This window comes from Kogia breviceps, chromosome 2 (assembly GCF_026419965.1).
Source record: "Kogia breviceps isolate mKogBre1 chromosome 2, mKogBre1 haplotype 1, whole genome shotgun sequence".
NCBI classification, from domain to species: domain Eukaryota; kingdom Metazoa; phylum Chordata; class Mammalia; order Artiodactyla; family Physeteridae; genus Kogia; species Kogia breviceps.
In genome coordinates, this window is record NC_081311.1 from 59312501 (window position 1) to 59326104 (window position 13604).

The 13604-nt window shown below is 38.2% G+C and overlaps 1 protein-coding gene across 1 annotated transcript in view; it reads right to left on the reverse strand.

The window, feature by feature from the left end:
- The window catches only part of KAT6B (lysine acetyltransferase 6B), a 179427-nt gene that overhangs the window by 54659 nt on the left and 111164 nt on the right, over window positions 1-13604 (reverse strand). Inside the window, 3 exon segments of the mRNA XM_059053107.2 lie at window positions 301-382; window positions 610-725; window positions 9973-10081. Coding sequence (XP_058909090.1) covers window positions 301-382; window positions 610-725; window positions 9973-10081 — 307 coding nt within the window.

Consider the following 13604-nt stretch of genomic DNA (forward strand, 5'->3'; position numbering starts at 1 on the left):
TACTCTAAACTTTTGACTTACCTAATCTAAACTTAGTCTAATAGGGGAGTGGTTTCAGGAGAGGAATGGTCTTTTTAGTCCTGTGGATGAATTAGAGTATTTATTATATACATTACCCCCACGCTAAATGCTTTTACACTTCTCTGCTCACAACCTGTGCCAAACCCACAAGTAGACGGAAGGTAGGAGGGATGAAAAAAAATGCTTAAGGAAACTGTATACTTCTGAGCTGTCAGACATTAGGACAAGGCTAATGTGTACATAATAAAACACATTTTTAAATATGGTTTAAAAGTTCACCTTTTGGCATTCTGGAAAGTGGGGGATCACAGCACTCCATATGGAATCCTCTATCGCAGGAGTCACAGAAAAGCATATTATCCTGCAATATAACATATTACAGACTAATTGAGACTGAAATCAACTGTAAAAGGCTACAGATTCTTATGTTATCCAATTAACAAAAATAAAATATAAGGAAGGAGCACCATGATCCCTGTTGAAATGTATTTAAACATTTAAAAATAGCAACAATCTACAAAAATGAAAAACCTTAACACTGAAAACTAACAATTTACCTGGAGACAGACTACTAAGAGCCATACTTACTGCATTTTTGCCTTGGATTCTACATGCACTGCATGTCTTGCATTCGATGCACTGCCACCTTAAGGCCTTTACGTTTGTTGTTAATTCAGGACAAAATTTCAAACAGGATGGGTGTCCTATAAGAATAAAAAGCAAATTGCTTTATGGGACTGGTGCCTTCAATTTTTTAAACTCCCGTTCCCTAATATTTAATAGATGGTGAGGATGCCAGCCAAAGAACCTTAGGAACTTGAAAGTACAAAAAGATCAAAGAGGGAATTCCCTGGCAGTCTAATGGTTAGAACTCCGAGGTGGAGTTCAATCCCTGGTTGGGGAACTAAGATCCCCCTCAAGCCGCATAGTGAGGCCAAAAAACAAACAAAAAAACCAAATCTCATATATATATATATATATATATATATATCAAAGAATCCAAATTACACTTTCCTTTCTGTCTCCCCCACCCCACCCCCATATGTGAGACAGTGACTATACAAATGGTTTCCCTAAGAGAAATTTGGAAAATGTACACCAATTCTAATCACAAGTCTTGGAGAACTTGAAGATAACGTATGCTCAAGATCATGTTCTCACGCCTGTGCCTTCTGTTAAATCTCTTGACCTCACCCTCTTCATCGATCACCATCTACTCCTAAGTTTTCTGGCTTGCCAGCCTGCGAGGAAAGTGCCGAAGTTCAAACAACTCCTTCTCTCTGAGTATAATGAAATCTTAAAACAACAGTTAACTAACTAAAAATCTGTGGCTGCTTAACATAATACAACAAACAAATGGAAAAAGGAAAAAAAAAATCCAATAGTATACAAGGAATGTCCCATTGCTGGGATACACAAAGAAGAAACTATTGCCATCTTACCCCTCGGACGCTGAACTTAAAATCTGTAAGTAGGAGTAGAAACAGTGAATTTGGAAGTTGCAAGATCCAGGCTAAATGGAATATGCCAAGAAACATACCCTTAGCAAGTGTTCCCCCATTTTTCTGAGTGTTCAGCTTTTCTGCACTGTTTTGGACACACTTTTCATCTAGAAGCTCTCACCTCACAGAGGAAAACTGGAGACCCCGAGGGGCAACGCCATTCAAGGAAGCCGGCCAGGCTACGCTGAATAATAGGTTGCTCCGAAAGGTTTGGGGAGTGTGAGCCTAGACTCGTTGGAAGGCAGTTCAGTTTAAAATCTGATGGTCTTTTATCACACAAACCTAAGATCTCCAAATTTGATTTTATTTTTCTAAATCTGGTCTTAAAACAGTAAGAAAGTTAGTAAATCCCATGTGAAAGAACTTATAACCAAGCTGCAAAAGAAACCTGAGGGGTAATAAAAAAAAAAATTAAAAAAAAAAAGCAGATCCTGAAATTTCAAAACTGTTTTATAATTTCCTGACTTTGGCAGGCTCATTGTTTAAATATGTATTTTGGGTTGCTGCCAAAAAGGTCCTCCTCCCTAAAGCTTAACAGGTGCTTCATGAAATTCCACCCACCAGGAGACTTGGCTTTTTGAAGTAAAAACATTCAAAATCAATCATCAATACTGTTAATAAAAGCACACTATTCCTGAGTTTTAAAAAAAAATCTAAACATCTGTATTTAAGATGTTGAGCAAATAAAATGTTGTCATAGGATTACGACCTCAGGCAGGAGAGACACCCAGGCAGATGCATTTAACCTATGACACTATTCTTTTACAAGGGCTTCTCTCATTCAAATGAATGTGGGGGGGAAGAGTTTAAATATATAAAAATGGTTATCAATCACCTCGGTCTGCTCAGGAACAGCAAAGACAACTTGCTTTTCGACTTTAGGAAGTACACTCTGAAGGGGGAGGGGAAGTTCTACTTTGATCAGGTTATTTCCCCCCTTAGGTAGTGAGGGGGGTAAAAACTCAAGTTTTAAAGAACAGCAATTTAAATTCCACCCTTAAAATGGGTCCCATCAGCTTAAAAGTATACCATTTACTTCTCTTTTTTTCTCCCTTTTTATTACTTCCTGTAAGTCATACATCACTAGCACATATGACCTCAATTTCATGCACTAAATTTTTCTCTACATTAAAATCTGCTTTTGTACTTTATAGCTCAATATCCAGCAACTAAGGTAATTCACATCATATTATATAGCTTACTATTTATTCTCACAGATATCCTATGAAAAATACTTTTAAATAATTAATTGTACATTTTGAAAGTTAATGGATTTCAGCCACTTTTAATCAAGAGCAAGGAATATGCTTCCTCTTATTGCTTTCTCTCAAAGTAATATTATATCTCAACTACTACCACTTAAGCTACCCTATCAAATTCTAAAATCTTCAGCCTATCTTTTCTTTAGGCAGCAATCTTACCTTTATTTAGCTCAAAAGAATTGGCCATAGATCCCTTCCAGCTCTAAATTTCTATGATTCTGTAAAGGATGCTGAGGGATGAAGAAACATTTCCTCTTTACTTTCTCACGGACAACTTTAAAATAACACAAAAGACTGTAACTGAATCTTGACATACTACTACACAATCTATAATAATTAGATAAAGGACAACAATACTATTGATAATGCAAGTCCTTACCTCCCATTTAGCCATTCCATAAATTCAACAATTCCCCCTAAAATTTGGGTTCTCTCTGATGACACAATTCAGGGTGGTTTACCTTTCTGGAGTTTGTTTTATTTCTGTGGTTTGCAATTTATCTGATCTGAGAACATAATATATATATTCATTCACTCATTCATTCCTATTACCAGCACATATTAAGCACTGGTAGCTTATAACAGTTTTATCTAGCAAAACCAGAGGAGTAGTGTTTAAACAAGTACCAGTGAGACCACAGAACAGTAGAAATGATTTTTGGAGTAAGTACTATGGGAGAAAAAAAACATGGGCTCTGCAGTAGACAGAATAATGCCCCCCGCAAAGATATCTATACTGTAATCCCTATAACTTGCAAATATATACCTGACATGGCAAAAGGGGCTTTGCAGATGTGACTAAGGGTACAGGCCTTGAGATGGGGAGACTATCCTGAATTATCTGGGTAGGCCCAATCTAATCACGAGTACTTAAAAGCAGAGAATCTTTCAGCTGGGTTAGTAAGATGAGATGAAAGGAGGAGGAGGAGAGGCTCAAAATAGGAGAAGGACTCCACCCAGTGTGGGAGAAGCCACACATAAGCCAAGGAATATGGGTGTCCATTAGAAGCAGGGAATGCTTTCACCTGACAGCAAGAAAATGGGGATCTCAGTCCTGCATACGCAAGGAACTGAATTCCGTCAACAATTTTGTGGCAATGTGTTATAGCAGCAATGGAAAACTATGAAAGACTCAAGACACTCGGTCCTTCGGATTGGCTATCTGACCAACCACCTGTCCATCTGAGACACAGTGAGGAAAAAGACAGACATTTCAGATCACACAGTCCACCAGGAAAGACAACCACTAGACAAGAATTAGGATGGGGTGGCTTGGAGATATGGGTGAATCTAGCAGGAGGTCAGAGGCAGGCCTTCCTAAAGAAGAGACCCAAAGGATGAGTGGGAACAGATGGGACCAGAGTGGGAAGCAGGGTGGGAGAAGACAGCATGTGCAGAGAGAAAGGAGAACACGGTGACATTCAAGAAGAGGAGAGAGGTTTGATACAACTAGTGTGAAGGGGATGGTGATGTGCACAGGGGTCAACAGGAGCCCAATCCAGAAGAGTGTTTGGGGCTCGGATTTCTCCTAAGGTTAACTGGTGGACACTAAAAAATTCTGTGATTAGATTTACAATTTTAAAAAGTAACTTAGGCTTAAGTATGGAAAATGGATGAGGGGAAAGGGAGTAAAGATTAAAGTTAGGTTATTATAATAGCAGCTCTGAGCAGGTCTGGTGCAGGTTATGGATATACTGAGGATGTAGGATACATATTAGGACGTACAACCAATGCATTTTTGGTGATTTCTTGCTATGAGAGAATAGGACAGATGAGGGCTTGTAGAACTGAATGAGTAGCTGGTGGGATGCCATTTGCTGAAACGGGAAATCCCTGAGGAGAAGCAGGATGTTGTCTGTTTGCTAAGATTTCTGTCGTTTTTATTGTGGTGGTTGTTTTTTTTGGGGGGAGGGAGCAGTGTAAGGTTCATCAGCTGTTTTGGATATTATGTCTGAGAAGCCTACGGGGTATCAAGCGGAGAAGTTCTGGAGGCATTTATATCTAACGGTCTGGAACTCAGGAGGAGTTATGAAGCACAGTGAGGAAACACAGGGCCAAGGACAGAATCCTGAAGAAACTATGAGGGCATGAAGAGAGGCCAAGGAGCTCACAAAAGATCTGAAAGAAGTGGTAGAGAGAAAACACAGAGAATATGAAATCACGGAAGCCAAAGGATGAGAACATTTCAAAGAAAAATATTCTCAACAAGTCAAGTATGGCTGAGAGGAATATTTGGTGTGGTCTGAAAGATGTCCATTAGATTGTGACCAAAACTTAGAAGGCACCTCTATATTTTGCTACATGGAGGTTCACTGTTAATCATACCAGCATAAGTTTAGTGAAGTAACAGTCCAGAACAAGGCTTCTGCTTCCTGTTACTCTGCTTGGATGGTCAATCCAGCTTTGGGCTTGTGGAGAGTGGGGCTCACCAACCCTTCCTCCTCCATCCCTGTCTATCCCTCTTTGGAGTCCATCTTGAGGTTTCTTTCTAGTCAAGGGTCTCCTTCCAAACCTAATTATTTCTGTGTCTAGTCAGTGTGAAACTGGATGACTAACCAACAAATCCCTGGGGCATTTTCTCACAGTAACTTTAAGAAACTAGTGATTTAAAAAATACACACACACACACACTATACACACACCGATATACCCGTATATTGTACCAACAAGCTCACTCTGGGAACAGAAGGCAGGCAAGTTTTGTTTAGGGTTAACATACAAATAAAGACAAGCCCAGGAGAGACTTGAGGTCTCCTGAGGGTGGGCTGACATTGGACCCTGTGGCTCTGGCTCCCTTTACTGTACAAAGGTGATCTTCCTGCTCTCCCAGCTGCATCACAGCAGCCTTGCTGTCTCCAGTGTCAATGAGCTTCCACTTAGAATGATGCTGTAATTTTGAACTGTGCACTTATCTTAGATTTGCTAATTTGAAAACACACATGCACACAACTCATCTGTAAGTAAGATTTAACCACCCAGCAATCTGAGCAGCAGACACAAAATTTCATTTGGTATAATATCTAATACTTATGTGAAGCTAATTAAAGATAATTTGGTCTTAATGAGGCAAAGAGAATACAACAGTGTTAATTTCAAAGTAGGCTGATCCATGAAAGTCACGTAAAATCACTTCCTAGTGCCAACATTTCCATAGACCTGAAGACTATGTAATGAGTCCCACATTCATTTTAGTGCTTCGAATAATCTTTCATCTTTGGGTAATATTTTATTCTTACTGATAATCTTCATAGCATTATCTCACTGGATCCTCACAACAGCCCTGTGGATGTGGGGTGCAGACGTCACCCTCTGAATTTCAGATGTCTAAAGCTACAGTTCCATAGCCAGCAAGCAAAGAGGACTGAAACACCAAATATGGGTCTCCTTGTACTATGTACCTTACTTCACATTTTTACTACCTGCAAACTTGAATTATTATTTTCAAAAGAACTTTTAGCAGGAAAAACATAGTTAAAGAATATACTGCCCATTTGCAGCACTGAGCCATCTTTAAAAACACAGAAATTTCTAATTGGCTTTACTTTATGATGTAAGCAGAAGGAAACACTTATTACTCAGGTCTATGAAATCTAAGCAGTGTCTAAATGTGATATCATACAAATGGTACTTCAGATAGAGGTGACTAAAAACCTACAAGCACATATGGGAAACACATTTAAGAGTGATCCTCCTTATGGGCTGCCATCTATATTTCCTTTTTTGGGTTTTATACTGCTATGGGTATTTTTTTCACAGAAACATCTTACATAGGGATTCCTTTGATCATTACAAACAGTCTCAATGCAAACCCAGAACCAGTGGACTCTCTAGAGTGTGAGACAGTGGCCATTTCCATGAGGCCAACCAGGGCTACCAGCCACTCTGTAATTCCCACTTCTGAAACCGAACTGGACCATGACAATGGGGCTCTCACCATTACTGGAGGACACCGTTGAGCCAGCAGTGTCCAGCCTATTTTATTCTTTTTCCCTTATAATCACCAACGTGTCACAACAGAGCATTATAACTATAAAATCCCTCCAAGCTCTCTAAGAAGAACCATATTTTATTTTGATCCTTCTATTTAAAGACTAGCAAATTGCAAAGTCCACTCATCTACCAGATGAAGTAAATGTCTACAGCGTATCTCCCTGAGTTTGGAAAAAAAATTTTTTTTGCCGGGGGTGGGGGGGAAACTAAAGTAGCTAAATCCAGACTGGCACAGTACACTCACGGGAAGATTAAGTGAACCTTAACACTAGAGCCAGATCACATTGTGGAGTCCAGAGAAGTACTCTGAGCCGTCCTCTATCCTAAACAAAGGGACATGATGACCCCAGGGCTTGAATTTCTGCCATGACCCATATCTCAACTCCAAAGCCTCTAGCTCATTCTACCTGAAGGGAGGAGGCTCACAAAATGACTCTGGATAGAAGCCTTCTAGATAGCACCCGCAATCCATTCTTCTCCATTTGTTAACACATTCTTGGCCGGAGACATATTACAGCCACAGGCGTTAGTTTCTGCAAAAATCTCCCAGTCAATAATGTGTTAAAAGGGAAAACAAGAGATCATTTTTGAAAAGAGAAAAACACAACACTACACCTATACACCCTGGAAAAGTAAGAAACTTCAAGGGGAAAAATATTTCAGTGACCTCCAAGTATAAAGGAAATCAAACCTCTCCTTTGGCAGCTCTTCCATCTGGGAAAGACGAAGGGAGATTGGTTACATCAGAAAATCTAAGATCTACCTGTTTAGAATTACAAGCCTTTATACCCTGTGAAAGAGGCCTTGAAGTTATGATCTAGGAGATAATGATCTCTTATCAACTCAAGTAAGTGTATCACCAGAGGTAAGGAAATATATGAAGGGAACTTTTCTTTCCAGATTTAAGTATGTCTTTAATCTGTCTAGGCGCCCAGACAAATAGATACTCAAGAAATGAAACAGTTAAGGGTGTTTTTAAAGTACCACCTTAAAAATCACAAAGGGTAAACCCTAGACGAGAGAACACCACTAAATTTATCAGGCAGTTACACAAAACAATAATTCATTCAGAATGAGCCTCGTGGGAAAACCCAAAAGATAACTACAGAGTCAGAACTGATGAGTGAGGCACTACCTCACCAGGATAAAACAAGGAGATTGCAGGATTGAAATTTATTAACCTGAACATACAGATAATGTTTCCATGCCCTTTTGTCACTAGCTATGATACCATGGGCAGGTGAAAGAGTTTTAATGAATCTGTAAAGCCCATCAAAAAGACTGTCAGAAAGCATTTCTCAAGCAGAGTTTGAAATGTCTTATTTCCAAGGCTCTCTCCTCTTAGGTTCTGAGAGCTGCAGAACCATTTAGGGCCTATCAAGTTAAACCTTCACAGGAGGAGGAAGAATCATTACACAACAGTGCCATTTGTCAGTGTGAAACATTTCCTCTATCCAACCATCAAGCAGCTGTCATAAATGATAAGATTTTAAATTACTTGCAGCAATCAAGAAAAATATCAAACATGCCAAACAACAACAACAAAAATCCCACAACTGCTGACATTTATAACATGCTTACCAGAGTTGCTGTAGACCCTATGTTAGGCTATTTACTTGTGTTCTCTCCTTTAACTTCCATACAACCCAAGAGGTAGGTGCCACCATTATCTCTAGTTTTCTAATAAGGAAACTGAGGCTCAGAATGGTTAAGTAACTCATTCAAGGTAGAGGAGCTGTGGCTGCCTCTCTACTTTGCTCTTAACCACTACACTATACTGACTTCCTAAACGAGAGTATGCTATCGTGTTTTGCAGATTTGTTGATGTTTTTAAAGAATTAACTGTAACCAGAGATATGCTTGGTAATTAATTTAAAAATAACATTTTGGGGAGAAAAGTTTCAGTAGGCTGGGAGAAGAAAATTTAAAGATTAACACAGAGATTAATTTTTAAAAACCCAGTAACTGCTACTCACTCTGTTGACAGAGATATATATGGATACACACACACACACACACACACACACACACACACACACACACACACACACGTGTATGTGTATGCATACATACATATAACCATATATATCTCACCTGGGCAACTTATCACCTGCTTAACAGGAAGGAAGCTTGGCTGGTAAGACAAATTCTTTTAGTGTAAGCACAATTTGAGTTTTAATTTCCATTATAAAAGTGGAGGTGCTGTCTTAAAATCCTATGCTGAGAACAAGAGGTGATGGCAACCTTGAAAGCTCTTTGGGTATTTCAATTTGCCAATGGCCCAGTGTCCCTATCCAGCAATTCCTTGATTGCAACATCACCTTCTGCATAGACCACCCTTTTCCTTTCTTATCCTGGGCAATTTAAATTTCTTTCATGCCTGATGACTTCTTGATTCTATCAATGTGGTTTCCAGAATACTGTCCACCCCTTTCCAGCTGTCACACAGAGCTGGGCTGTAATATTATATTTCACCAGTAGGTGTCAGGACCTGAAACACTATGTATTCCAACTGAAACGTCTTAAATTGAGACTTCAGGTTATAGAAAACTAGTGATTCTAGGTGCATTCAGCATGAAAGTTTAGAATTCTCTACCTTGAATTTACCTGCAATGTAGAATAGTCCACATTGAATTATCAATGCTGGTATGAAATCAAAGCTTAATTTAAAATACGAATACATGGGCTTCCCTGGTGGCGCAGTGCTTAAGAATCCGCCTGCCAATGCAGGGGACACGGGTTCAAGCCCTGGTCTGGGAAGATCCCACATGCCATGGAGCAACTAAGCCTGTGAGCCACAACTACTGAGCCTGCACTCTAGAGCCCTCAAGCCACAACTACTGAGCCCATGCTCCACAAGAGAAGCCACTGCAATGAGAAGCCCATGCACCACAAACAAGAGTAGCCCCTGCTCGCCGCAACTAGAGAAAGCCTGCGTACTGCAACGAAGACCCAACGCAGCCAAAAATAAATAACTGTGCTTTTTAAAAAAAGTATTTATTTTATTTTATGACATATGGTTTATGTCAATGTTAATATGCTCATACTTCCCCCCCACCTGCATTTACTTTTTAAATTTAAAGCTTATTCTATTATCAAATATTGCTTTCAATAACAAACTTTTTTTCGATAGAGAGAAATTGCATGTAGCTATAATGGGGAGTCACTGTACACACATACACAAAATACCAACTTACCACTACTGCCACAATCTGCACAAGAGAGGAGTTCTTCTGGTTTCTTTTCACGATTTGATTCTTTTGTCCCCAGACAGAAGCTGCATATTGGAATGGGATCGGCACGGGGCTACGAAAAAAAAATAAAATGAAAAAACACTGTTAGTTTTCCATTTCAAAATTTAAAACAAAACATTAAAATCAAAAGCCTTCTTACATATTTCTTTACCAAAGAAAAACTGCTGAAATAAGGTATTCATATCAACATTTTCTGCTAATAAAAAACCCCTCAAATTATTTGACACTAAAGTATTGCCAGAATAATGCATTTATGTGTAATGTATAAGACTCAGAAGTAATTTTCATTAAGCCAATGAAATCTAAAACTTTTATATATTACACCACCTTCCTGAAATGAACATTAAGAATTCATTTGAAGTCTCAATTGTTCCCGTAATCTATATGCCTACTATAAATTGCTTCACCTATTCAGTATTACAGTCTATGAGTATCTTCTAGTCAGACCAAATAGTTTAATTAAACTTTATCAAATGTTTTAGTACAGGTTATTATTATGCATCAATTAAATATTTGACATAAGATACTGGTATGTTAAAAGGTGACATAATAACAGCATTAGAACTAAGTGAGAACTTTAAAATTCTGTGGGATCACTTGAGATGATCAAAAGACCATTAACAAGGCCTTTCTGGCACCAAGGTCTTCAAAAGTAAACCACACCATGCCACCACACAAAGGAGACAAATTCTCAATCTCTGACATTCCCACTTTCAATAAAAGAAAGAACAAAACATTTGTCTAACCCCCAGCACCCCTTTAACTCTCACTAAGGAAATTGTTTCTAACAATGTATAAATCTGCATACATTTTAGTGCCTCCATTGTTATTTATGACTACCAGCAACACTAGTATTCCCATCCAAATGAAGAGTTGACTGTGTCTACAGATCTGGTCACATTATTTTGAACAGCCAAACTGTATGAAAACTAAAATTTTATTTCATATTCCGAGCTTCACACATGTTGTCTGCTAGCCATCTGAATGTAACTATAATGTATTTATATTTGAATCTCATGAATCAAAAATTTAGGGCAAGAAAGCTTAGTATAATCACAAATTTTTTTAATGTAAATTAAAAACAAGATTTTGCTAGGCCTAACTTTCTAAATATACATCAGTGTAAAATAAACCTCATTTGTTCAGCCTCTATTCCAAACGCCTGATACATTGCCTGCTGCACAGCAGGCACTCAAAATGTATTTGCTAACTATATAAAAATATATTTGAATATAAATGAAAGAAACATATGCTAGTTTTAAAACACTTATCTCTAAAATAATATTTCAAATGGTAATAATGATTCCAACAAACGTCTTGGTTCAATGTGACATGTCATCAAAAACCAGAATTCATCTTATGACCAAGCATTTGCAAAACTGTTCATTATGACTGTTAATTTCATCTTACAATATAAGTGTTCATTATCTTGCCCTAATTTTCAGTTTAATTTGTTCTTTTAATATGCACAGGTTTCACTTTCTGAGGTAACTATGCAAATGCATTTTTGTAGCCCCAGTTAAAAAGCAGAGTATAAAACACTATTAGAAAAACCAAAAAAGACAAGCTACAACAACCTGGTCACTGACTCCTGCCACCATTTTTTAAATGCCAGATAATCAGCACTGCATAATTATGGATCCATAGTTTTTACTTGCAACTGCTCAACTGCACCACCTTGGGAACACTTTTGTTCCTTTAAATAGCAATTAAAAGAACAATCTGGTTTTCAAGTGACAACATTCCCCTGATAGATTCTAGCTAAAACCCAGTCCTTATACTAATGGGATTCCTGCTTTCATTTGATATAACAATGCTCAAGCCATTGCTGCCATCCTTGCACTGATAAATAATTTACAAAATGTCACATATCATTCATGCAATGAAACAAATCCAAATCTGCAATCCCATTTTTCTTTCCCAGATGAATTTTTAGCTGTAAGAAAGACATGGCCATCAGCCAGCATTCATGCTCATTTTTCATTTTTAACTAAAGGTAACACAAAGGACAAAGGTTGCTAGTAGTTCATGACCAGAAAGACCGATGTCCCACACTCTGCTCAATAATAGAAAGCATAGATGATATCACTTCACGCCACACTCAAGCTAGCCCCACCATGCTGATGTATGCTCACAACCATTTATTTTAGGGATAACTGTCTCACAATACTCTATAAAACCACTACATTATACAGAAATGTCTGCCCTGCTGAATTATTGATAATTCAAAGCACTTTTTGCTAACCTCAGTATAGCCAAGTCTAATTAACTTTAAAAAGCTGTCATTTGTATGAAATGAAACTTTTACAGTAATGCACGTAAATGGGTCACAGAATTATTATGATTCACTATTCTCGATCAGACTACACATAAACTGTTTCAAAAACTAATCCCTGGTAATAGATTAAAATGGATTGCAGTCAGAAAGCTGTCTGAATCAATGGCAACTCAATTCTACATAAATCCACTACAGACAAATCATATTTAAGAGGTCTGAAAATGGAACCAATATCTCCCAGTTCTGAATTCCTTTCTTTGAAATTTCACACCACCACCTAACCTGTTGATCACATTTTCTTATCAACGTGCCTGAATACTTCAATCTGATCTTGAGAATGAACACTCACGGACAGGTTTAAACTCTGCAAACTGCTCAGGAAGCATTTCTTCCTCACCTCCCATGTGATGGTCCTGGGGCAGCTGCTAGGCTAGAGGCCACTCATACACTAGCTCATTTAATCATCTTAACAATCCTGCCAGGAATGTATTATTATGCCCATCATAGGAAAGAAATTGAGTCTCCGAGAAGCGAGGTAACTATTCTAAAGTTGCAGAGGTTCAAGTGTGGAGCTGGGATTCAAACGCAAGTCTATCGTCGGTAAAGCCCATTTCTCACCTTTACTACCTCCCCTCCTTATCTCTCCTCTCTCAAGAAAAACCAGTGTTTAAAAACTATTTTCCATCAGCAGTAATAACTCTAATGTGCTCATAATCTCTGCCATCCAATTTCTCCCATGACCAATGGCATATGTTTTTTAAACTATTAAAAAAGCAACCTTTAATATGCTATAGATTATGTATTAATTACAATGGGGAAATGGTACCTTTACAATGGAAAAGTCTGGTAGACAACCCCTTAACTGAGCAATCGAAACTATCAGCCATTATGGGACAAACTGACATGAGATGCCTCCCAAGCATGGCGCTGAAGGACTCAGCACTGCAGTGTTCTTCTGGAAACATTTAGCCTCGATCTAATCATAAGGAGACAATCAGGCAAATACAAATTTAGGGATGTGTTGGCCTGGACTCTTCAAAAAATGTTGATGTCATGTAAGACCCAAAAAAGGGCAGAACCAATTTAGGCGATTAAAGTGGTGGGAAAACTACATACAATTTGCAATCTTTGCTTGGATTTCAAATTTTTAAAAAATAACTCATGGCTGTAAAGAACACTATTTGGATAATTAGGGTAACATGCACTAAAGAGCAGACAACACATAAACTAGACTGTGATTATATAAGAATTGTCTTAGGAGTTATGTGCTGAAATACTTTGGAGTAAAGTGTTATGA